Below are 24,563 nucleotides of genomic sequence, written 5' to 3' on the forward strand. Positions count from 1 at the left end.
AAGAAAAGAAATCTGGACCTTCTGATTCATGATCCCTTCTTCTTGCACTGGCTTTACCCCAGGGTGGCCATTTCTCAAGATCTGAGCGCAGCCCATCAGAAGACTTGAAGTGGCCACAGACAGGGCAGCTCTTGCTGGAGGCAGGAGAGCTGCAAGGATGGTACCTGAGAGGATATGAGGAGAGCAGGGTACATTGAGAAGACCTAGTAATTCCTCCCCTTATTTCCCAAGCAAGTTCTGCTTTGCCTGCCCCCCTCCCCACAACCAATTGCTGCATGCCCCTCCTGGCTGCCCCTCTGCTGTCCCTCATCCCATTTTTCCAAAGAAGCACAGGGACAGCAGAAATGCGCTCCATCACAGGACCGCGACATACAGCCTTTAAACATTAGCGTCTGAGTTGCAGGCAGGGGTCTCACAATCACCCTATTCTGCACACAAGAGGCCCCTGGAATAAAGAGGAGGTAAGCTGCCCACGCGTAACCCTTTGCCCTGTCGCGTCCACTTTCTCCTACGGAAAATAGCTGCGGGTCACTGGGACGCTTTTCAAGATAACGCGAGTCCCAGGGCTCAGGTGAGACCTCTAGAGAGAAAGCTCGCGGGTACCTCCTCCGCTTGCTGTTATCGACTGCCAGCCCCCTTATCCCGGAGCTCGGCCCTCTGCCGGCTGCGCGCACAGCGCGGAAGGGCGCATCTTCACCCGGTGGCTCTGGCGGCGGAGACGCGCGGGGCGTGCTCTGGAGCGAGGAGCGAAAAGTTGTGCGCCCACTTGGGTAGGGGGAAAGAGAACGAGCGAGCCAGCGAGCGAGAGTGAAGGGGGGAGGCGGGGAGGGGGCGGGGAGGGGGATTGCTTGCATGAATTTCCAAGTGGTAGACCTGCTTCTGCGCTCTGCCCAATGAGATCCGTCAGGGGAGGCACCCGGCTCACTTTTCCACATCACTTCACAGTTACATTTGGCAGGCAGGCGGGCTCGCACGCCGGAGCGCTCAGCCCAGAATTAGTGGATTTATTTGGAATCTCCCTGCCTTCTCCAAGCTCCGCCGCCGCCGCTGGTTTGTGCATAGATGGTAGCATCAAGCCACCAGCTGCACTTTGGGCTGCGGACACCCAGAGCCCAGCGCGCCCGCCCCGCGTCTCCGCACCAAGCCCTGCAGCTCCGAGAGGCATGAACGGAATCCGGAGGCGCCTGCCCAGCGCGAAGGGACTGGTCGGCGCTTGCTGCCCTTGGGAGATGACCCCGAGCCCCTCCAGCCATTTGTGAACCAGGAGGCTTGACATTCGCCAGCGCAGGGCCCCGCAAGAGTAAGTGTTCCGCCAACCCACCCCCGTTTTTCTCTCTGTCCCTACGATCCAGAAGGGACCGTTTCTTTTAAGAATTCCCATGCCCCTTCGGACACCTTGCGCGCCTCCTGCCTCTTAGATGGTGGATGCGGGTTCCTAGCACAGGCTCGGGGCTAAACTGTGTCTTTCGCGATATCCGTGGGTGATGCTTACGCCTCAGGGTTTTGCCTGACTGTTTCTGCAAACTGCTCTGACAACAGATCCTGGAGAGTAGCAAGCTCCAGGCTGTGCCCCTCCAGTTTTCCTGCCGGTTTCCTTTCCTGCTGGTACCCGGCTATTTCGCCTCCTCCCAACGCGGGCAGGAGCGGCTGTAGCCGCGCGCCTTCACTGCGGGGTCCGTGCGGGGAATGGGAAGCACCCGCCGCCCGCCGTGCAGAGGGTGCAAGCCAGAGAAAAAAGGAGGCGAGGGAGCCCAAGTGCCCTATCGCTGGGTTTCTGCACTGCCTCTTCTCCCAGGCAAGGGAGGGCGACCCCCGCAGAAGGGCTGCGGGCCAAGACTCAGCTGCGAAAGCCCCAGCGCGAGGCTTTCCCACAAGTGGCAGCTTCAGCTCTGCGAGGCGCGGTGCCCGCTGCAAACTTGCCGGTCCCTGGAGCCGCCCCGCGGCTCTGCCCTCGCCAAGACGCTGCCCAGAACCCCTGCAGGACCCCCATGCAGTGTCTCTCCCGAGCTCAAGAGATTGCACGCACGGAGGCTCCCCCTGAGTCGAGGACTCCGTAGCCTCTATCCTAGGGAACGCTGAGCCTAGAGCTGAGCTTTCTGTGATCTGGCGGCTTCTCATCCGAGAACCCATGAGGGGCTGGTCACGCCCCTCGCAGGACCCGAGGTAAAAAGGCTGTTGCCTGGGTTCTGCCAGTTAAGTAACAGGTTCTTAAGGGACCTACTCCCGTTCTCCCAGGCTCCAGCCAAGGCTGGAAAACAGTAAAAACGTGTCGCCGCCAACGCTGATGCCAACAGGTATCCACAATTTCCTCCGCTTCTTCCTCCCCGACACCAGAGCCTCCCCCAACCCAACCTGGCGGAATCCTTAAAGTTTCCTTGCTGTTGACCCTTCCCCTGCAGGCACGGAGCCGGCGGCCCGTCAAGGACTAGCCTTTTGCCTCCACGAGCGGAGATGGCAGCTGTTTGCTTGGGTTGCTAAATGTAAAATGTCAAACAACATTAATTGTTTATTGTTGCAAACGCACAACATTAGTCCGTCATGGAAAATCAGGCTGTCAACCGCTCACTTCAGCTCCAATTAAACGATAGATCTTATCACCAAGACAGCGGGAGGGAGAAAAGGTCCTTTCAACTTTACCACCCTTTCCTGAAGATTCCACAAGAGTTTCCTCCTTAGGAGGCATGATCCGACAATCCCTTAGCGCGCCCGAGCTGCTAATCAGATCAGCTGCTTTCTTTCACCCTAAGTCACGGTATTTGGGGGCTGACAATGGAAACGAGGGGACGCTAGGGAAGGTATGCGAGGGTACTGTCCTCTTGCATCAGGCACTATCGCGAAGCAGATCGGAGGGATGGGGGTTGGCTGGGGCCTTTTTGAAGCGCCTGTCGTCTTTACAACACTCCTGACAGCCATCGCAATGGTTAAAAACCCTCCCTGGGCTGTCGCCTCCGGCTTCATTATAGGAGCTTTTCAACTGAAAAACTATATGTGGGAAAGATGTTTATGTAAGATTCGAAAGTGGGATTTTCCATCCATTCAACCTCCCTGCTGCAGCTCACTGCATGCAAAGTGAGCCCTGTCGTTCATGCTAAATACCACTAAAATCCCTGCCTAGATATTGCTTCGCATCAGCTGTGTCCAGTGTTGCAGGGATTTCTTCGTGTGTGTGTGTGTGTGTGTGTGTGTGTGTGTGTATTTGAGAGAGATAAAAGTATGAGGTGGGGGCTAGGACTGGGGTTCTTCTACCGAGAGAAGTGATACCTTTGAAGGATGTTCTCTTAGGGTTACATTCCACCCCCCCTCCTTAAAGGGAATTCTCCATAATCATTATGTCCAGACATGCTTTTCTACTTCCCCGAGCTCTGCGGCTGGAATAAATTCTAGAGCTATCCCCCTTATTAAATAATAATTCTGATAACAATATTCTGTAATTCTGCTTTAGCAGATTTGGAGCTCGCTGTTACATAGTCATTTCATGCTGGAGCAGTCGCAGTAGTTTAAATCACCTTTGACTTTTTTTTCCCCTGGACTCTGAAGAGGGTGAGGAGTTGAGGAAAATCCTTTTTGAAAATAAAGAGGGGAGTCTTCCTAGCAACTCTGGTGACTGCTTCATTCAGAGCCCTTCAGTGGCCAGTAGCCTTTCTCAATCTGATCCCCACACCCCCCAAGTGAATGTCAAGTTATCCCGACCATCACAAATGGCCAAATGTTTTAGAGGCACTGGCTACCGTGCTCTGAAATTTTTGCTGTAATGCTGTCATTCAAACTTCTTAACCTATTTCCCCTGCAAGTTGGATCTTACATTACTAATTATTATTACTATTAGAAATCAATGCTTCTGCTTTATAATTTACAGTCTCTTAAAGCCCTCAAGATGGGTAAATCTCTGCACTCAAGACTCTAACATTTCTTGGCTGCATTTCTGGTGTGTAGGATGCATTTCTTGAGTTCTTGAAGCGGTATGAATTTAGCTGAAGAACAGACAATTTTATAGCAGCCCTCACTAGAATACCAGTTCCATTTGCCTGTTGTACGTATACCAACTCTGAAGGGAAGGAATCCCTTACCCTGGAAAATAACTTTATTTGGGTATTATGTAGAACTGTGGTCAACACAGTATTCATTTATAGCAACCCCTCAATTAGCACTGAATACAATCTAAGTAGCCAATGGCAGCATGATCGATGTTAAACAAAACAAACAAACAGCCCATGAAACATGCTCAGCCGGATGGAGGAGACCACTTGAGAAGGCGTTTGTGAAGACTGATGTGAATGTACTCAAAGGTCTGATACTCCTTGTTAGGCAGGAGGAACAGATTGTTGGAACAAAGCAAATAAAGTCCAAAAAATGAGAATATAATGATTCTATTCAAGAAATTGTACCTCTGGGCTTTGCTTTCCAAGTTCCTTTCATTGTTTATTGGTGGGGAAAAAGAACATGCACATACTGAAAAGTTCAAATCCACACTTCAACAGCTGTTCAGAAAACCTTATCACTGTAAGTAAATTAATGCTTTAAAAAAAAAAAAAGACAATCTTTGTTATTTTTCTGCTGAAGGTGGCACACCTCGTGGCTTTATCAACATTCCAATTTGAGCAGATTTCCCATGCAAAACCAAAGGCTTTCAATGGGTAAAGTGACATTCGATTTATATTTCCAGCCACGCTTTTCTGGTCCATCAGCAAACTTTTGTGTCTGGTAAATCAAGGAACAAGCATAATTGGAGAAGCCTTTCTATCATAGGTGCAATTTAAGGTCTGAAGACTTCTTTTTGAAAATATTCTGCTCAGTGGTGCTGCTGATACTGGTTTCAGTCATTTATATTTGTTACAAAGTTGTTCAGTGCAGCTGATGGAGACAGTCTTCTTTTTGTTTTCAGCACTATTGGCATTCACAGAGGAAATGGTCTAACTTTGCTTTTTAATTTAGAAAAAATCTTCAAACTTTGGTGTGTTTTACATCTCTCATGGGGTGGGTAGATAAACCACTGCTAATTCTTGTTGCTCTGTATTATGTACACACACACACACACACACATGCACATAACACACGCGCGCGCGCACACACACAAACACACACACACACAGCATGCTTCTTGAAAATGTTCCCAGATAACTTACTCATTTAGTGGTTCAAGTCTGAGATTTTCATCATGTTCCTTTTGCTGTTTCATCTGCCTTAGATTATTTGATCTGCCTTTCTAGCTACTCTGATTTGTATATTGATCAGTCTTTCAAAAAATGTTATCTGTTGTGCTGAGAATTTCCCTTCAGCATCCAATACATGTATATTTATGAAATAGAACAATTTTTTGATGGACAAAGGCCATCATCCGATTTAGCAGGGCTTAATTAGCCAAAAGGCTATTAGTGCTTTCTCATTTCATTCTTACGGAAAGTTGTGATGCTAATCTATTTCTGCTGAACTGTTGGTTCCTGTCTCTGGAACCTGCTTTAGATGTAACCATGAAGAGAAAATTAGTTGAACCTGGCAACTTCAAAAGGTCAGAAAAGAATAAGTTCAAGGGATGCCATTTGGCTCTTTCTACCATATGTTGCTGGTAACTAAATCTCTGTTGCTTCTTCATGGGAGAGCACTGGGGCCAATACTGTTTTTTTTTTTTTCTTATCAAGTTTTAAGCTTTATTTCCTGAGTTTTAAATGTCATGTGCTATTGCCTATCATAAACAATATCCATCCTCTTGCTTAGATGTCGTGTGTGTGTGTGTGTGTGTGTGTGTGTGTGTGTGTGTGTTTTAACTTCTCTTAGTGGGCAGAGAAGTATAGATGTGATTTTCTGTATCTCTTTGGAAAGTATCATAAATGAATAACATTTACATTTGAAACCTTCAAACACTTTTCCTTCTCTGCCCCCACTGCCAAAGACAATTGCAAATGCTATAATGATAGATGGTTCAGGGCTAAGCACCAAGTTAATGCTCAGTAAACATTTATTTAATGCAATAACAAATTACAAAGACTATGCCCTGCACCCTATACTAGTATATTTTCATTAAGAGAAAGAAATGCAATCATATCCAAAGTTCAATTTGTGACTTGGCTACCACAATTTTCTCTACAGAAACTTCATAAGTCCTCCTAAGTCTATTTTTAGCCACAGTTTTTCTCATTTATAAAAATCAATTTTACTTATGTTTCACAAAGCATATTTTTACCCCCTCACAATCATGTTTTAAATGATATGGGAATATAAAATATGACATAATTCAGCTTTGTAAAAGTAGAATGCCTCCAAGACTAGACTTGCATCAAAGAATGCTATTAAACTATTATGTGATGCAACGTTATGTTTTATTGGCAAAAAAAATGCACTAATTGTGGAGTTGCTGCATGGGTGATTCCATGTCTGTACATTACTGAGAATGTATAAAAAATAACTGAGGATTGATTGACTTCCTCTCTCCCTTCTGCCCTCCCTTCTTTTTCTTTAGTATATTTTTGTATTTGAATTGAACAGTTCACCTTACTCTCATGTAAGTTGCAACTCTGGGTGTTTTCAAAGTCAATTTCATACTCTCCTGTATTAATCAACAGGATACCTGGCCCTCACATATACACACAGGGAAAAAATAGTATGCCATGATAAGGTACTTTTGTTGATGTGTTTATTGATATTTTAGTCATATTGAATATACTACAAAGGAATTTTAAATGGAATCCTCTTAATCATTTTTATGTACATCAAGTGAAAATATTACAGTATATTTATGTTTTATTTGCAGTCAGAACAATATTTTCCATGCCTTTTTTCTCTCTAGATAGATTAATGAATAAAATATGATTACTTGATTCTAGATGTGACACAAATGATATAAAATAAGTAGATGGAGGAGTGATATAAATATCACAAGGGAATTATTTCCTTTTTATGTAAGAAGACTTGTCTCCAAAGTTTGATTTAGAAAGTACAAAGGCACATTTCCTTCTTTATTAGTCTATTGCTGTTTGAGCTTTACAAACAGAATTTAAATTTGTGTCTACCTATTCCCATCTTCAACATGGAGATGCTCAGAAAATTTTTAAAAAAACAATTAATTCATACTTATTTTGATCAGAGTGGTAAAACACACATCTTCTCTTGCCTTTGAGTGTCACTAAACTATAGTAGCTGAAGATTGTGTACGTGTTTTGGAATCTGCATAAGCAACTCCCTTGATTTTCATAAAGTATACATTCGGGTCATAACTTAATAGAATTTTTGTCAAATAATTGCTTCCTATCTGAGTGTCTACTCATCCATCACCTGTGTCTGTGGTTCATGTTAAGTATCAGTGAGTGGTTATTAATCTATAAAGTTTTAGAAACATGAAAGAGTGACAGCAAGGTCCATTTGTTAGCATGGTTACTAACACAGTGTACTCTGACAGAATCTGGATGACTTATACTGGGCTTGTTAGCTGCATTTCAATTTCAGTATAACAGACTCTGAAGCCCCCATTATATGATGTAAGTGATTTTAACCATTTCCACATTTCTTAAGTGAGAAATCTAATTTCTATCATCAGTAGTGCTAAAGTTTCTTGAAATAAATAGAAAAAGTTTGTTGCAATCTCTGATTGGCATTATCTTCTCTGAGCTCCCTTTAAGTAATATACAGCTATCACCTTGACTTCATCTTGGAATTAGTATAGACTTTCCACTTATGCTGTCCTCACAAGAATGTAGATGATTATGAAGTGCAATAGAATTTATCTTGTAAAAGAGATGTACCAGGCAATGTTTTTAAATGAGTGGCTACAGTTTGATTGGAAAGAATAGTTCACTCATGAACAGGTAGTGCTTGTACTCTGCCCTCTCAGCAGAAAATAGTGATGAACAATGTCATGTCTTCTATGGGAAGGAAATATGTGGTTGGTCCTGGACAGTAAAAATGCAGCCCTTTTGAGGCTTAATAAAACTATTTGAAGGCATTGCTTTAATTGCATGTTAGTTGTGGGGAGGGAAAGCTATTTCTAAAATTCTATTTTATTTATACCCATCCTGGCTCATGCCATTTTTGTTTTATAAATCAAGAGTTGAAAAAAGTTATTTTACTTATTACCTGTCTATGTAGAACATTGGAATTTTCCCCACTGATGTACATATACAGCACAAGATTGCAATAAAATAATTTTTAAAAATCAGTAATTATTTTTTGTTAAGCAATTGAAACATTCAGTGAATAGTTACTGTAGTTGCTATGTTGACAAATAGTTTAAAATACCTTATTTATTTTTTCCTCAATCTTTCAAAGCAGGTAGTATTAAACACAGAGCATCAGTTTCTTCATCTGCCACAAATAAGGTAAATGTGCCCAGGTCACTTATTTCATGAGCAATAGAGCTGTGATTCGGACTACTTCTATCTGACTCTAGAGTTGCTGCTCTAAACAACTATCTCATGGGACTTTCCACAGCTTGGCTGTATTACAAAGTTGATAAGAATAAGATTGATTCTGATTAATTTCTGTGATTTAAAGGACCTGCACAAAATGTTGTCAGGAGGTCTTTGGGTATTCAATTTTGAACATATGATTTAAAGACTGCAAAGTTTATAACTTTTAAATAAAGAAGGAGGAATTTAAATCAGACTTAAGAATTGACTTTCTGGAACCACTGTGTCCATATTGGCAAGGGAGTTGTGGGATTGGCACTCATCTTTTTAGGATGATCTCAACACTGGTATGCCTTTAAAAAGCCCAACAGAAGAACATTATTCTTAATATCTTAACTAAACTGATGATTCCAAGAAAGTTTTCTAGGCAAAGATCTGGTTCTATAACACTAGAAAAGAAATTTTATTTTCACTTTATTGTCTTTGTCACTGGCTTAGTCACCCTGTTCAAAATTTCTATAACAGAAAAATTTCCATGTGAAGAACAAACTTCTGACTCCATCTTGGGAAAGGAGGAGGAGGGGCATTTATATACTGATTTTTGCAAAGGAAACCATCAATTATAGAACTTAAAGAAAATAAAAACTTCAGGTAGAGAAGAGTAGTGTGACAACAACAGAGCAAAAAGTGGATGTGAGGTCGGGCACAGTGACTCATGCCTGTAATCCGAGCACTTTGAGAGGCCAGAATGGGTGGGTTGCCTGAGGTCTGGAGTTCGAGACCAGCCTGGCCAACATGGTGAAACCTAAACATAGGTTTCACCTACGTTTCTACTAAACATACAAAAAATTAGCTGGGAATTGTGGTGGGCACCTGTAATCCCAGATCTGTGGGAGGCTGAGGCAGGAGAATGGCTTGAACCTGGGAGGCAGAGGTTGCAGTGAGCCCAGATCGCGCCATTGCACTATAGCCTAGGCAACAAGAGTGAAACTCTGTCTCAAAAAAAAAAAAAAAAAAAAAAAAAGGTGGATTTGACAGGTATTATTCTGGATGGTAAAACAAGCAAACAATATGCTTTTGCACAGATTGACATCTGGATAAATTTGTCGTCTGATACTAAAGAAGGATGACCAGAAGGGTTGTGGCAGAGTGAAGGATCCACAAAATAATACATGTGTGTATGTGTGTGTGTCTGTGTGTCTGTGTGTACATAAACAATTTCAGAATATGTTTCTGCTAAGGGAATCTGGTTAGAGAATTGTGAAGGCTCTAGAAAGGTGATCTTGTGTTGTTTATACTTGAATACATGCAACTGTGTTTGCTCTAAAATCCAAAGGTTTATTCTGCCTGCTCCGTCCCAGTCAGTCAGTGCTTGGCGTGAATTGCTCTGGGTCACACACTGAATCACCATCCCCTGCTTTCGTGAAATACCACTTTGAATTCAATGTGCATTTACCTGTTTTGAAGCAGGCTGCTAATGGCTCTAAATACAAGGTCAGGAACATTTTTAATAGAAACTCACTGGTCCTCTGTGTCATTTTTGCTTTCATGAAATATTGTGGCCGCTAAGCCTAGTGGATAATAAAAGCGTAGTTTCCTGTCAACCACAATAATCTGCTGGATTGAATCCTGAAGTGTCTATAAAAGCATGTTTTTGTTTTAGACTTCACCTATCAGCGTGTTGCTCATCATTTTGAACTTTAATCCACATTATTTATAAAATAGATGGTGTAATATGTTTTGGCATAATGACATATCTGAGAATTGACTTAGTTCACCTTAAAATAATGTTGGAATCAGCAGAGTGAAATCCAGGCTGTAATTAGAACTATCTCTGAAATTTAAGTATGAATGAAAAGTCATATTGTAAGTATTTTACTCAGGAAAAGATATCTTGATATGGGGGAATTCTAAAGGCTTTCTTATATTTAAGAATTCCAGAAAGACTGTAAAATCTCTTCATCTCACTATCTGGATATAAATCAGTGCAACAGCATTATAATAAAGTGGGTTGCTTGGTCAGACATACATACTGTGGTTGAAAAATGTAAAAATAAATTGATTTTTTTAAACCCTAGCTTCACAACCTTGCTCAATTTCTTCTTCCTTGATCAAAGTTAAGCAGTTTGTGTATGCAGCTACTATTCGCAATATTTATTAATACTGATAACACTGACATAAGATTCAGTTGCATCTCAAAACTTTCTACAAAGGCATTCTCTGATGTTCTAGGAGGACAGTGTCAGTCTGCCCATGGCAGAGGTACAAGCATACAAATGGTGTGGTTCTAAATGTCACAGCAGAGTCCCATTTCTCTCAAATTGGCAGGATCAACTTGAAGACCAAGTCGCAACATTCCCTGATAGCATGCATGTGCATGTCAGCACAACAGTTAGCTCATCAATTTTCCCAGTGCCTTGCATAAAATAGATGTGAGGGGAGAGGAAAGTATTGTGACATTGTATAAAATTCCATATATTCATATACCCTAGTTCAGGAGTTCTCCAAACCTGTGTGTTCAGTCCATTGCACAGTGGTGGTAAGTAGTTCATGGCATGACATTAAATGACATGAGGGAGGAAGTGGCTCTTTCACCACACCACTGAGTCCTTTTGGTCATCTGGAGGAGGTCTGAGCTGGGAGCTGGTCTTCTTTAGAACCACTTGCTTTGCAAAGTATGGTTTTCAAATCAGTAAGTAGCATCAGCACTGCAGGAAAGTTATAAGAAATGCAGACTCTCAAGTCCCATACTAGCCTAAGTGAATTATAATCTGCATTTAAACAAGATTTCCAGGTAATTTGGATACCTATTAATATTTGAGAAGCACCCCACTACAGGTGTGCGAGCATTGGCTTTTTACTGGGTTTTAACAGAGTGGATGGTTAAATTTTCAGTAATTTTCAAAGCTGGTTAATGGTCAATTGGAAGCTTAAAATTGGTCATGGTGGAAGTATTTATACCATGGAAATCAGAAAACATTGCAAAGAAGAATTTTTTCTTTCAAAGAGCCACTTATTAAATATTAACCTGCCTGCCTCTAACTATCACTAGTCTTTCTTTTTAGCAAATAGTGAGATGACCTCAGGCTTTTAACTGTGTCTAGTTTAGTAAAAATAAAACATTACTTAAAATACTAATCTCTCTGTACTTTAATTTGGTTATATCTACAATGAGAATGATGATAAAAAAGTAATAATAATATTATAAAGTTATATCGAATAGTAGATATGAATCTATATGTGTATATGTGTGTATGTGTAGTTCTTCTTTATGATTTAATATTATCTGGGTACTTTCTAAGTGTTCGCTATTGACCTTGTAATTTTAAAGTTATAGTCCCTTACGGCAAGTAATATTAGCTTTCCATTTAAAATAAATATTTCAAAACTGGAGCATGTTTCAATAAAATTTAAAGTAATAATATAGATGATTTAAGAATTTGGCAAAATCTTAGAGATGGCATTTAAGTTTTTCAGTCTCTAGAAGCTTCCTACAGGCGATGTGATGGGAATGACCTATGTGGATGAAGGGATTCCCCTGAATTGGGCTAATTTCTCCCCAGGTCTTGGGTATTGGCCATCTCTTAATTGGAACAGCTATATCCCATCCAGTGGTTCATGTTCTGGCCACATCCACCACCATGATGTTCAGGTAGCAGAACACCCTGTGGCCACACTGAGTGGCCACAGCCAGGAAGTGTGTGGGCGGCGCTGGGCCCCAGATGGATGACATTTGGCCAGTGGTGGTAATGATAACTTGGTTAACGTGTGGCCTCCTGGAGAGGGTGGCTGGGTTCCTCTGCAAACATTCACCCAGCATCAAGTGTTGTCAAGGCTGCAGCATGGTGTCCCTGGTAGTCCAATGTCCTGGCAACAGGAAGAGGCACCAGTGATCGACACATTCGCATCTGGAATGCGTGCTCTGGAGCCTGCCTGAGTGCTGTGGATGCCCATTCCCAGGTGTGCTCCACCCTCTGGTCTCCCCACTACAAGGAGCTCATCTCAGTCCATGGCTCTTCACAGAACCAGCGGGTTATTTGGAAGTACCCAACCATGGCCAAGGTGGTTGAACTGAAAGGTCACACATCCCGGGTCCTGAGTTTGACCATGAGCCCAGATGGGGCCACAGTGGCATCCGCAGCAGCTGATGAGACCCTGAGGCTATGGTGCTGTTTCGTGTTGGACCCTGCATGGCAGCAGGAGCAGGAGAAAGCCAGTGCAGCGAAAAGCAGCCTCATCCACCAAGGCATCTGCTGAAGACCAAGCCATCACCTCGGTTGTTTTTAATTTTTCTAATAAAGTCATGTGTCCCTTAAAAAAAAAAAGATCTGAAGATTGAGAAGTTGCACAGGAATAGCACTCAGAGGCAACTGTGCATTGCCTCTCTGTGGTATGGCTAGACCTTTAGAGAAACCAAACATGCTCTTCTCTTCACAAAGAAATGGCAGAGGAAAGGGTTACCTATTTGACATGTACTCTGTAGAGACCACGATTACTGTGAATTTGACGGGTAGGAAAAAGATGGAGTGACCGTGGACTGGGTGATCCTGGAAATAATAATTTGAAAATTACCTTAGATGCTGATTCATTTAGAGATTCTAGATTAGTTGGTGGTCTTGTTCTTATCCATTGGCTGACCGAAATGTTCTTTCACTTATACTCCCTTCTCAGTTGGTTAATTCTGTTTCAACATTTAAATGACATCCCCTCTAGGAAGCCTTCTTTAATGCTGCCAAGATGAGTGCTACACATCCCTCTGTATTTCTTTTAAACCTTCTAAGACTACATTTCAGTGAATTGATTATGTATTTCTTTATTCTTGAAACAGATTCTTTGCTTCCTGAAGACAGGAGTTCTGAACCATTTGCCTTTCTCTCCCCCAATACCTGACAAACAGTATATGGTCATTAAATATTTCTATAATATTTCTAAAAAATAAAAATAAAAAATAAATAAATAAAATATAATAAAATAAAATTTAACATATTAAATCCTAAAAAAAAAAAAAAGAAAGAAAGAAACTGAAGAGTTAGGGAATGGTGTTTTAACAAATATTTTATAAATAGAATAATCAAGAAAATAATAATAGCATCTATCAAGTGGTGGTGTTGAATGAATTATATGAGCTATGCATGTAAAGGTCTTAGCAAGGTGCTTAGAATGTAGCCAGCCCTCCACCACACACGAATATTATCATAATCTATTAGTTATAATAATTAATATTCATTGTAATTGTGTTATGAAGAATGAAGAAAAAAGTTTATGAAGGTTACAGAAATCCTTGTGTGGTAGAAAGAAACCCAAGACACTTTAGGATACTGCTGGGAAATTTTTTTCACACACACAAAAAATAATAAATAAAGAAATAAATAAATATTTCTATAATGAGAGAAAGGGTCTTGTACAGAAAGAATATTGAAGTTACATAGATTCAAATAGCGGTTCTTTCTTTACTTACAGGTGTTCCTTTAGTGAATCAATTATTCTCTTGCCTCACAACAAGGCAAGGCATTATAAGCTTTATCTAACAGTAAGATATTGTGTTAGTGGATACTATTTATGACTACACACATAGCCCCTTTTTAGTTAACCTACTCATTCTGATTAGTCAAGCTCTGCCATTGTATAACATTGGTCCAGGGTCTATTATCATATTTAAACGTATTCTGGTGAGTTCAGGTAGGGAGAACTCACTGCCACAGTCCATCCAACAAGCCGCAGTCCACCCTCAGTGCTGCTTGGTGGTATCCATGAAAGTATCTATTACGAATTTAAACTGAGATGAAATTTTCTTATCCCAGAATCTTTATCAACAAGGCAGATGTCAGAATATACTTGCAGAGTGTTTGGTAAAATTTTAAAGAACTGTGCATGCTAGCCTATCCTAACTGACTTACCAAGTGTATCTTTTTGAGTCTTCAAAACAAACTTGCCTGGTCTGTATTATTATCATTGTTTCATTGTTATTGTTAACTATCTCTCCCTCCCCTGTTATACAAATGATCAGTGTACGAATTAGAATTCAAACCCCAAGCAGGCTGACACTAGAGGTCACTTTCACAACGTTCTTATTGTTCTGCTGCTGTAGAACTCAGGCCAACCAGGTATCTTGGTTCATGCTGTAATCCCAGCTGTTTGGGAGGCTGGAGTGGTAAGATCACTTGAGGTGAAGAGTTCAAGATCAACCCCCTCCATTTCTAAAAATAATAGTAACAATAAAATTAGCCAGGCATGGGGTGGTACATGCCTGTAGTCCCAGCTACTCTAGAGCCTGAGGCAGGAGGATCACTTGGGCCCATAACTCTGAGCCTGAGTAAACAAACAAAGAAACAAACAAAATGTATGCCATTGAAGAATAGCATACATGGCTTTTGCACATTCAAGTACGGTCTATCATGGAGTAGGGGAGAACTGGAAAGTACAAGTCCCATTTCTCTGAGAAGTGTTTAGGTTGGGGTTCTATGACTAGCATGGATCTCAGCATGTGTATAAAAAGGCCTTTCCCCACTAGCACCATCCTCATCCTCCACCACAGGGAAGGCCTTTGAGCACCTTTGTGACACCCTCATACCTTGCCAACTTTTACTGCAGAGGTCACATAGCTTCACTCTGCTCGTTCATTTGTCTTTTCTCAAAGCCTCTCCATGGCAGGAATCCTGTCATCACCACACATCTGGCCCAGGATAACCATACGAATTCCAGCTTACTGAGTATTCCCCGCCATCTGGCTGGTTTACAGGTGTCTTATTTCTGAACCACACAACTGTCCCATTAGATAGGAATGACTACTAGTGCCCCTTTGCAGAAGAAAAGACTGAAGCTCAGAAAACTTGAATATCTTGTCCATCGTTACAGAGACAGCAAGTAGGGTGAGCTGGGATCCAAAGTCAGGTGTATCTGTTTCCAGAACAGACAGTCCTCAGCATGTGCAAGCCTCCTTTAGCACCGCCTTCTCCCTCAGGTCTAGAAAGAGCACAGCATGGGTGTGCTGTAAATGATTTTAGAGTAATAAATGGCTTTACCATTCAGAAACATACAAAGATTTGGGGATTTCTTTATGGGGACTTTTTGAATTTTGTTTAGTTTAAGTTTTGAAGCCTGCCAAAGTCTGCTCACAATCTGGGATAAGAGAAAGCCTTAAGGGAAAACTGTTTTAAGGGGAAGATTTGCTGCAATTCCAGGGAAAGGAGAGAATGTTGTTCTGGACTTCTTTTTCTCTGTGTTGGCCCCCTATTGAAAAACATTATTTTTTTTTCTTCCATTTCAAAAGCAACTGCTGCTTGCCATGGCTCCTCTATGCACTCATCAGGGTTGAGCCCTTTTGAATTATAGAGTCTCAGTGATTGAGCTAAGCCCAGGCGAAGAATGACAAGCAGGGCGATTCCACTGGCCATCTTGTTAGATCAGATTCTGCCTGTATTTGCAGTACAATCTGGGTCTGCCCCTTTCATCTGGCTTCACTAAGGCCACTCACCAGCCCAGCTAATGTTAATGACTTTCTAGCTTTCTTATTGTGAGCCAGAATGGAAACAGAGACCTAGAGGTGAAAGGTTCCCTCTCCTATGATGAATTCCCTGAGCCACACTGTCCCCGATGGTGTCCTGAGGAATTATTTTCCCGTTTAGTCTAACTCAGCAAAGCTTCTCTCTGGGATCTGCGGTGAATGTTATTTCTTTAAAAATATTTTTTTTTGGTGAGGGAAGAAACACATTTGCCATGCTGAAGGTAAGCAAAAAATGTATCTGACACCTCAGGTAATGGGGATTTTTTCGTGTCCATGTCTTTCTGAATCTCTTCAGTTGAACAGTACATTTTTTTTAACTATATTTTATTCCCAAAGGAGCTTTCTATAATTTAAATCTCCTCTTTAACTGAACATTTTGAATGGGGACCCTGATACTGTCCTGATTATAGCATACAAGCTGGACATTACATAATTTTTCTCTGGGAGCAATCTAATTTTATTCACTCATTATTAGCTTCCTGGCAGAGAATTGCATTCTGCACCCTGAACTGGACAATCCCTTCTGATGAATCCTGGAAACTAAGATTGTAAAAATGGGGGTAAATTCCCCTCCCATTCTCATTTGTATTTTTTTTAATGTTGTTAATTCAAAGCTATTTACTTCACAGAGTTCAGCATCAAAGGAACCAAAATGGGTCTTTAAACAGGTTTAAAAAAAGGAAAGAAAAAATAAGAGACCTATAGTCTGTTTGACAAGTGGACTGTGTTAGCATACACCCCGAAGTGTTAAAACAAAAAAGAATGGAAGAAAGGGAGAAAGGGGTGGAAAGAGGAGAATGAAATCAAGAAGGAAGAGAGGGAAATGTGAGAGAAAGAAGCAAGGAGGAAAAAGAGAACTTCTATTATGCAAAACAGTTTCTGATAGGCCACATAGCTGTGAATGAAAACTAAAATCCAAATAAAGCTTAAAAATAAAAGGACTTACTATCCTAATTACTTATCCTAATTCTTCAGCTCCACTTTCTTAACTCAAGAGTTTGAGAAGTGCCTACTATTGTTCACCTAAGGTGCTTTTGAAAAGCAGTGATTTTTGTTTTAAAACTGTTCGAGTAGACCCTCATCTTTCTTCCTCCTTGTTTTTGCAGGAAATTTCAATGAAAAGAAAAGCCAATGGATTGTGGTCTTAGAAAAGCTACTTAGATGATGTCCGTTTCCCGTGCTATAGACACGTGGCAGAGCTGTAAGTAAATGCCCCGCACTGCATGATGAATTGGATGGCTACAGACCGAAGACAAAAAAAATAATTGTCTCATTTTCGTGGTGATTTGCTTAACTGGTGGGACCATGCCAGAACGGCTAGCGGAAATGCTCTTGGATCTCTGGACTCCATTAATAATATTATGGATTACTCTTCCCCCTTGCATTTACATGGCACCAATGAATCAGTCTCAAGTTCTAATGAGTGGATCCCCTTTGGAACTAAGCAGTCTGGGTGAAGAACAGCGAATTTTGAACCGCTCCAAAAGAGGCTGGGTTTGGAATCAAATGTTTGTGCTGGAAGAGTTTTCTGGACCTGAACCAATTCTTGTTGGCCGGGTAAGCTTTGTTTTTAAGATCTCAATTTCAGGGTCTGTTAGTTGTCTTAAGATGTTTAATACCAGATTTTTTTTAGTTGTGACCACACAGCTGTAAATTCTTCAGGCCAGATGGTTAGTGAGTTTACCTGTTGTTCTGTTAGGAATACGATTAATCCCAAGGCAACAGTTTTAAATGGTCTTCTAGGGAAAGCTTCTCCTTCCACCTCTTCCACCTGTATCAATAAAATATAGCACTGCTTATATAATGCATAAAGAAATAACATTTTCTTTCTCATTCACATTTCTCATTCTCTAATTTATAGTACTTGGAAGAGACAGGCATTTTTTCTCAGTCTGAATTCCTACCACTTCAATTACTAAGAGTGTATTTTGTTTTAAGGCCATGTAGATATGTATAATTGCAGGTAGATGTTTATTTTTTTTTTTGTTTTATCATCTGTTTTTTCAATAATTAACCTAAGACGGAGAAAGGGAAATTCTTAGAGTAGATGCTCAACTGTGCATCGTAGTATTTGAAAAACTTCACAATAGGAAACTAACTCATTCACTGTCAGACAAAATCAAATGTACACAATCAAAATTTTGATTTAGTGGAGGGTGTGTGTGTGTGTGTGTGTGTGTGTGTGTGTTAGACTGGACTTACATTTGTTTTGTTGTTGTTGTCAGGTTAGACAATTTTTTTCTGTGTAGACATGGGCTGCTTCTTTTCCAAAATCACACTGTGGGTTATTGGAGACTATATATGTTTATTCCTCAGAACTGTTCATAAGCTCCTTTTAATTTTGACGCACACCATCATGTAGGTATAATTGCAATTATGAGCCTGCCAATGACTGGTTTTCTTGATAAGTCAGTTTCAGAGCTGAATCAGGCCAATGTTATTCACTTTCCAAATGCCACGATTTAAAAGAAAAGTAGAAAGGGAATTAAATAATTGGTCTTCAGGACTTGAGTTAACTCTTTATGTTTCACTGGGAACTTCTGATTGCATTCTGCTTTTACCCCATTGTCTTGCAAAACAAATTGAGCTTCCCCAAGGATTATGTTTCTCATTTCATATGGTTCTACTTGGATGAAGAAAGTCTGCATGAGGCGATATCATGAATCATTACATGGATATTTATTGAGACTTTCCTATGTGCCAGATGCTCTGTTAGGCATGGGAGGCACGTCAATGAACAAAACAATGATCTCTGCCTTTCAGGAACTTACATTTTGGCCAATACTGAGTGTTTATTATGTGTTGAACACTATTATAAAAGCACTTTATGGGCACCAATCTTTTTTATTCTAACAATAACCCCCCCTTCAATATATGCCTATGTGTGTTTATTTGCATGTATGCATACAAATATATGTGTGTTAAACAAGCCTGTACTCCCCTTGTCATAAGTTCAAATATAAAAATCTCAGAAATATATATATTTTTTGTATCCTTGATACAAACTCAGGTAGCAGAACCGACTTGAGGCTATTTATAGTCGTAATGCATCCCGTAATTTTGATTATTCATAGATTTTGCTGCAAAAGTGTTAATGTGGTTGATTACAGGGTGCTGCCCCAGACCCTGCTGAGCGTGTTACTTACCATATAGTTTATATACCTTAATATGTTTCTAAAATATGAAAAGTTTTTAATTCCAAAATACATCTGGCCCTGTGAGTTTTGGATATGCGATTTCTTTACCAGCATTATTGTATCTTTTCTGTAGGTGCAAAACTGAAGTTTAGATGGATTAATAAACCAAACCAAGATCACAGAGCTGGTAAATTACCTACCTGAGTTTGAATCCTGTTGGAAATTCCAATTGCCCATTATTTCACCCACTATGCCTTATTACATATTAATAACTAGCTAACTGGAGCATAAACTGCAATTTACACTTAAAAGGTAATGAGTATAGAATGTAAAGTATCTAAATGCCTATTTCTGGATGTTCAAAACTTCTTTAATCAGCCCTAAGGCAAGACATTTTCATGCCATATGAAATTATGTGAATACATGCATATTTATATAATGGACACCTTCTTGCTCTTCTTAGTTACCTCTTTATGAAGGTATGCCACTCTGTGTCTTGCCTAATGTAAATAAGAAAACATGCAAAACAAGTGAACAAATCAAAACAAATGAACAGGAGAACATTTCATTTTTATCTGGGTAGAAAAGGTAATTAACATGGGGTTGCTTTGGACTCAGAATCGGATAACTGATTTCACCTCCATTCCTTACATGAAGTAATAAAGATAGAGGTAAACAGTCAGGCATTCAGCATCTTCTTGTGACTTAGTGATACGTGAGACTTTCATGCTTCTCTGAAGGATGAAAATGTTGCCAGTGAACCCAAGGATTTTGAAATAGTCAAAATGCTTTTGAGTCTTAGTGATGGGTTTTATCTAGCCTTTTCACGGCTTCCTACCATGACCAATTCTCTAACAATTGTTAAATCAGAGTTTATTTTCTGGAAACTTTTCTGCAAACATTTCCCATCATACCTATTTCCCTTTAAAGAAAAATGATCCTGAATTATGACAGTGTAGCCTTGGAGGATCTTGGTTTGTAGCGTAGCCAAAAATACATTTCAGGTGACTGCTTCAGATTAAGAGTCAGGCTGAGTGCGGGGATGATCCGTATCGGGGTGCCCACCGGTGCTTTACAGTGTTTTATCTCTGTGCACACTCTTCCGCATCCGACTCTTTAAACCACTTCACCTCCCAGCTTCTCCCTAGGAACCGGCTGAGAAGCATTACTTACTTACAAGCACACCTGCTCTTTGAAAGGCCCTCCTGTGAGTCACCATGGTGGGGCCTCTGACCTAGCAGGCTCAGTTCATGCTCAAGGGCAGAGCTAGTTTTTGAGTGATTGGTTCTTCAGTGCTTCACATATAACCTTACAGCATCCATCATCTGTTTTTAGTATATTGGTAAGCAGCTGGATGCTGAGAAAGAGGCTTAGCATTAGAGACGTACTTCTCTCAAGGTTTGAATATGGGCTTGGCCACTTTCTGGATGTTAACCCTGAGAATGTTACTGAAGCTTTTCAATGATTATACAAATAAGATAAATAAGAATTTGTAAGAGTAAAGAAAATAATAGAAGCATAGTGCCTGCTATATAGTAATTGTAGTTGTAATTACATTCTTAATTGTATGTGTGTGTGTATGTGTTTGTAGTTGGAGTGGCAGACAAATTAACAGTTACCTCACTAGGTGAACAAGACTCTGGGAGCCCAAAGAAGGGCCTCTTCGCTGGTACATATTTTGTGGTGTAGAGATGATGTTTCTATGTGTCTTGAAGGGTCACTGGCCCAGGGAGTGGGGTAGGAAGTGAAGTCCCCCAGCAAGATAGAGAGATTTATGCAAAGTCATAAGGGAGGGAGTAAAATGACTGAGAGTAAGATGCTTCCCTTGGTCAGAAGCAACATAGGTCTTTATATTTTCTGTTAAAATGGAATGAAGTCGGTGGTCATATATATTGGTTTCTGTTTGAGTTAGGGTCTTGCTCTGTCACTCAGGCTTGAATGTAGTGTTGTGTTCACAGCTCACTGCAACCTCGACCTCCCAGGCACAAGTGAATAGTCCCTCCTTAAAAACTGGGACTACAGTCATGGACCACCATGCCTGGCTATTTTTGTTTAAATCTTTTGTAGAGATGGGGTCTCCCATGTTTCCCAGACTGATCTTGAACTCCTGGGTTCAAGCAGTTCTCCCGCCTTGGCTTCCCAAAGTGCTGAGATTACAGGTATGAACCACCATGGCTGGCCTGGAAGTCATATTCTTAGAGAGGCTTTCCTTGTCAATTCTTCTAAAATGTAGTTGTTCCTCCTTTAATTATCATACCATTTGTCTAAGTTTGATTTTTGTTTCTTCCTGATGATCATTATCTAACATACTCTATACCTTATCATGTTTATTATTTGTCTCTTCTAGGATATTGGTTCCACAGAGAAAAGAAATTTTGAGTCCTTTAGTCTTTACTCTGTATCCCCAGAACCTAGAACCCTGCCTTCCTATAGGAACTTCTCAGTAAATATTTTACATGAAAAAAATAAATGAATAAATTTACTTATATAATAGAAGAATTTGTAATAGTCATATAACCTCAATGGCATTTTTCCATAAAGGGGTTTTCATGTTCTCTCTTTCATATGGGTATTTCATCGGCCAACTGGGTAGTTAAATATTTTTTTCTATGTATTGATTTTGTAAGTCTTTCTTTGAGGTATGGGCATGAAGAAAAAGTTAACTGGTTTAAGGAACTCCCTTTCAAAGGCTGCAAGGTTACCCCTGTGGAGACTGTCTTCCTTACTTACCACTGTGTTAGGCAACACGTTGTCTTCCAACTATCTTCAGACTTTTGTGTTTATGCTTATAGTACAAACTGGAGCAGAAAGCTTTTGTCTGGAATTCTAAAAAGCAAATACCAGCCAGACAGACTGTATTCCTGCCTGTAGTTCTCTGTGGACCAAGGCAGAGCAGAGTCTGTTCATAAACACATAAACACTGAGTATGTCACATCTTTGTGTACCTCAGTGTTGACTTTCTTTAGAAATTGTGGCAGAGAAAAAAGTGGCTCAAGGGATGCCTAACCCAACTATGCTGATTTGTTCTGGTCTTAGAAAAGAGGGAGAAAACCTGTGGTTGTTTTTGATAAATCTGGCAAACAACACAAAAATCTCATCCTGTGGTAAAATGTGCATAGATTCTTCATGGTAGACAGCTGGGTGTCATTATAAGAACCCTTGGCTGTAAGTCAGGATGGTGACTGATACAGCCATGCCACAAATATTTATTAAGCACCTACTATCTGCAGAGTATTCCATTGCCAGTAGATTCTCAGTTCTGATCAAACACAGACCTGTCTATGCCTTCTGCATGGAGCCAATGAACTACTAGAGGGAGACAGATATTAAAACAGATAATCACATGAAGAAACATCACAAGAAAACTGAAATAAGTACTCTGAAGTAAAGAAATGTGGTTCTATGGAAGCATATACAGAGGACGCTGCCTTATTCGATGCGAGGATGGAATCTTCCCAAAGGAAATAGCCCAGAAGCTGATAATGCGTTAACCTACTGAACCAGGTTGCAGGAATAAAGAGAAAAAGAACATTTTCAATAGAGGAAATAGCACATTCAAGGCTATTTACAGAGCTGAGAGAGGGTTGGGGTAACTGAGTGTGTCCTGGTCACTTCTGGCTGTGTAGCAAGTTAACATAGTCTGGGTGGCTTATAAACAGAAATTTATTTCCCTCAATTCTAGAGGCTGCTAGTCTTTAAGAGCAGGTTGCCAGGTGGTTGGTTCTGGTGAGGGCCCTTTTCCAGGTTGTAATCTGCAATCTTCTTGTATTCTCACATTGGCAGAAAGAGGGCAAGGAAGCTTTCTGGGTCTTCTTTTAGATGGGCTGTAGTCCCCTTCATGAGCTCTCCACCCTCATGACCAAATTACTTTTCAAGAGACCCACCTCTTAATACCATCAAATTGAAGATTAGAACTTCAACATATGAAGGTCATAAACGTTCAGTCCATTGCACTGTAAGACAGAGAAATAGGGTTAAAGTCTTTTACGTCAAGTTAGAAAGATAAACAAGGATCTCTTGGACATCTAGCTTTTTTCTCTTTTAGTTCTATTACAAAGTAATTGGGGAAAAAATCACTTCTGTTAAGTGTAATTTTCTCTCTTCTGAGTGTATGGGATTAATATATTATATATTTGAGGTACAACATACAACCCCAATGGAACAGGAATACGCACACACACACACACACACACACACCCACATACCCTCCCCACACACCCCACATCCTCATTGAATATCCTTTTTCAAAATCCTTGGGACCAGAAGTGGTCCAGATTTGAGATATTTTCAGATTTTGAAATATTTGCACATATATTGAGATGTCTTGGAGAATGGTGCCAAGTCTAAACATGAAATTGATTTATGTTTCATATTTACCTTATACACATAGCCTGAGATACATTTTCTATCATTTTAAAAATAACATTTTTATGAAATGAAGCTTTGACTGTGACCCATCACATGAAGTCAGGTGTGGAATTTTCTTTTTTTTTATTTTTAGTTTCTTTTTTTTTTAATTGTATTTTAGGTTTGGGGGTACATGTGAAGAACATGCAAGATTGTTGCATAGGTACACACATGGCAGTGTGATTTGCTGCCTTCCTCCCCTTCACTTATATCTGGCATTTCTCCCCTTGCTATCTCTCTCCAACTCCCCACCCTCCACTGTCCCTCCCCTATTTCCCCCCAACAGACCCCAGTGTGCGATGCTCCCCTCCCTGTGTCCACGTGTTCTCATTGTTCAACACCCACCTATGAGTGAGAATATGCGATGTTCGATTTTCTGTTCCTGTGTCAGTTTGCTGAGAATCATGGTTTCCAGTTTCATCCATGTCCCTACAAAGGACACAAACTCATCGTTTTTGATGGCTACATAATATTCCATGGTGTGTATGTGTCACATTTTCCCTGTCCAGTCTATCACTGATGGGCATTTGGGTTGGTTCCAGGTCTTTGCTGTTGTAAACAGTGTTGCAATGAACATTCATGTGCATGTGGATATATACCCAGTAATGGGGTTGCTGGGTCAAATGGAATTTCTATTTCTAGGTCCTTGAGGAATCACCACACTGTCTTCCACAATGGTTGAACGAATTTACACTCCCACCAACAGTGTAAAAGTGTTCCTATTTCTCCACATCCTCTCCAGCATCTGTTGTCTCCAGATTTTTTAATGATTGCCATTCTAACTGGCATAAGATGGTATCTCAATGTAGTTTTGATTTGCATTTCTCTAATGACCAGTGATGATGAGCATTTTTTCATATGTTTGTTGACCTCATGTATGTATTCTTTTGTAAAGTGTCTGTTCATATCCTTTGCCCACTTTTGAATGGGTTTCTTTGTTTTTTTCTTGTAAATCTGTTTTAGTTCTTTGTAGATTCTGGATATCAGCCCTTTGACAGGTGGGTAGATTGCAAACATTTTTTCCCATTCTGTTGGTTGCTATTTCACTCTAATGACTGTTTCTTTTGCTGTGCAGAAGCTGTGGAGTTTGATTAGGTCCCATTTGTCTATTTTGGCTTTTGTTGCCAATGCTTTTGGTGTTTTAGTCATGAAGTCCTTGCCTACGCCTATGTCCTGAAT

At 40.6% G+C, this 24,563-nt stretch overlaps 1 protein-coding gene across 4 annotated transcripts in view; it reads left to right on the top strand.

The window, feature by feature from the left end:
- The first annotated feature begins 545 nt into the window (after positions 1-545).
- The window catches only part of CDH8 (cadherin 8), a 383,989-nt gene continuing 359,971 nt past the window's right edge, over positions 546-24,563 (top strand). For 2 of the 4 annotated variants that reach the window (XM_037743753.1, XM_017543295.2), the window contains exons 1-2: positions 1,213-1,300; positions 16,947-17,397. In XM_037743753.1, coding sequence (XP_037599681.1) covers positions 17,146-17,397 — 252 coding nt within the window. In that variant the 5' untranslated portion in view covers positions 1,213-1,300; positions 16,947-17,145. Of the gene's footprint in view, positions 1,301-4,436; positions 4,501-16,946; positions 17,398-24,563 lie in introns of those variants that run through there. The other 2 variants (XM_017543294.1, XM_037743752.1) reach the window with 2 other exon arrangements.

The sequence above is a fragment of the Cebus imitator genome, unplaced genomic scaffold (genome assembly GCF_001604975.1).
Source record: "Cebus imitator isolate Cc_AM_T3 unplaced genomic scaffold, Cebus_imitator-1.0 Scaffold151, whole genome shotgun sequence".
Taxonomy (NCBI): domain Eukaryota; kingdom Metazoa; phylum Chordata; class Mammalia; order Primates; family Cebidae; genus Cebus; species Cebus imitator.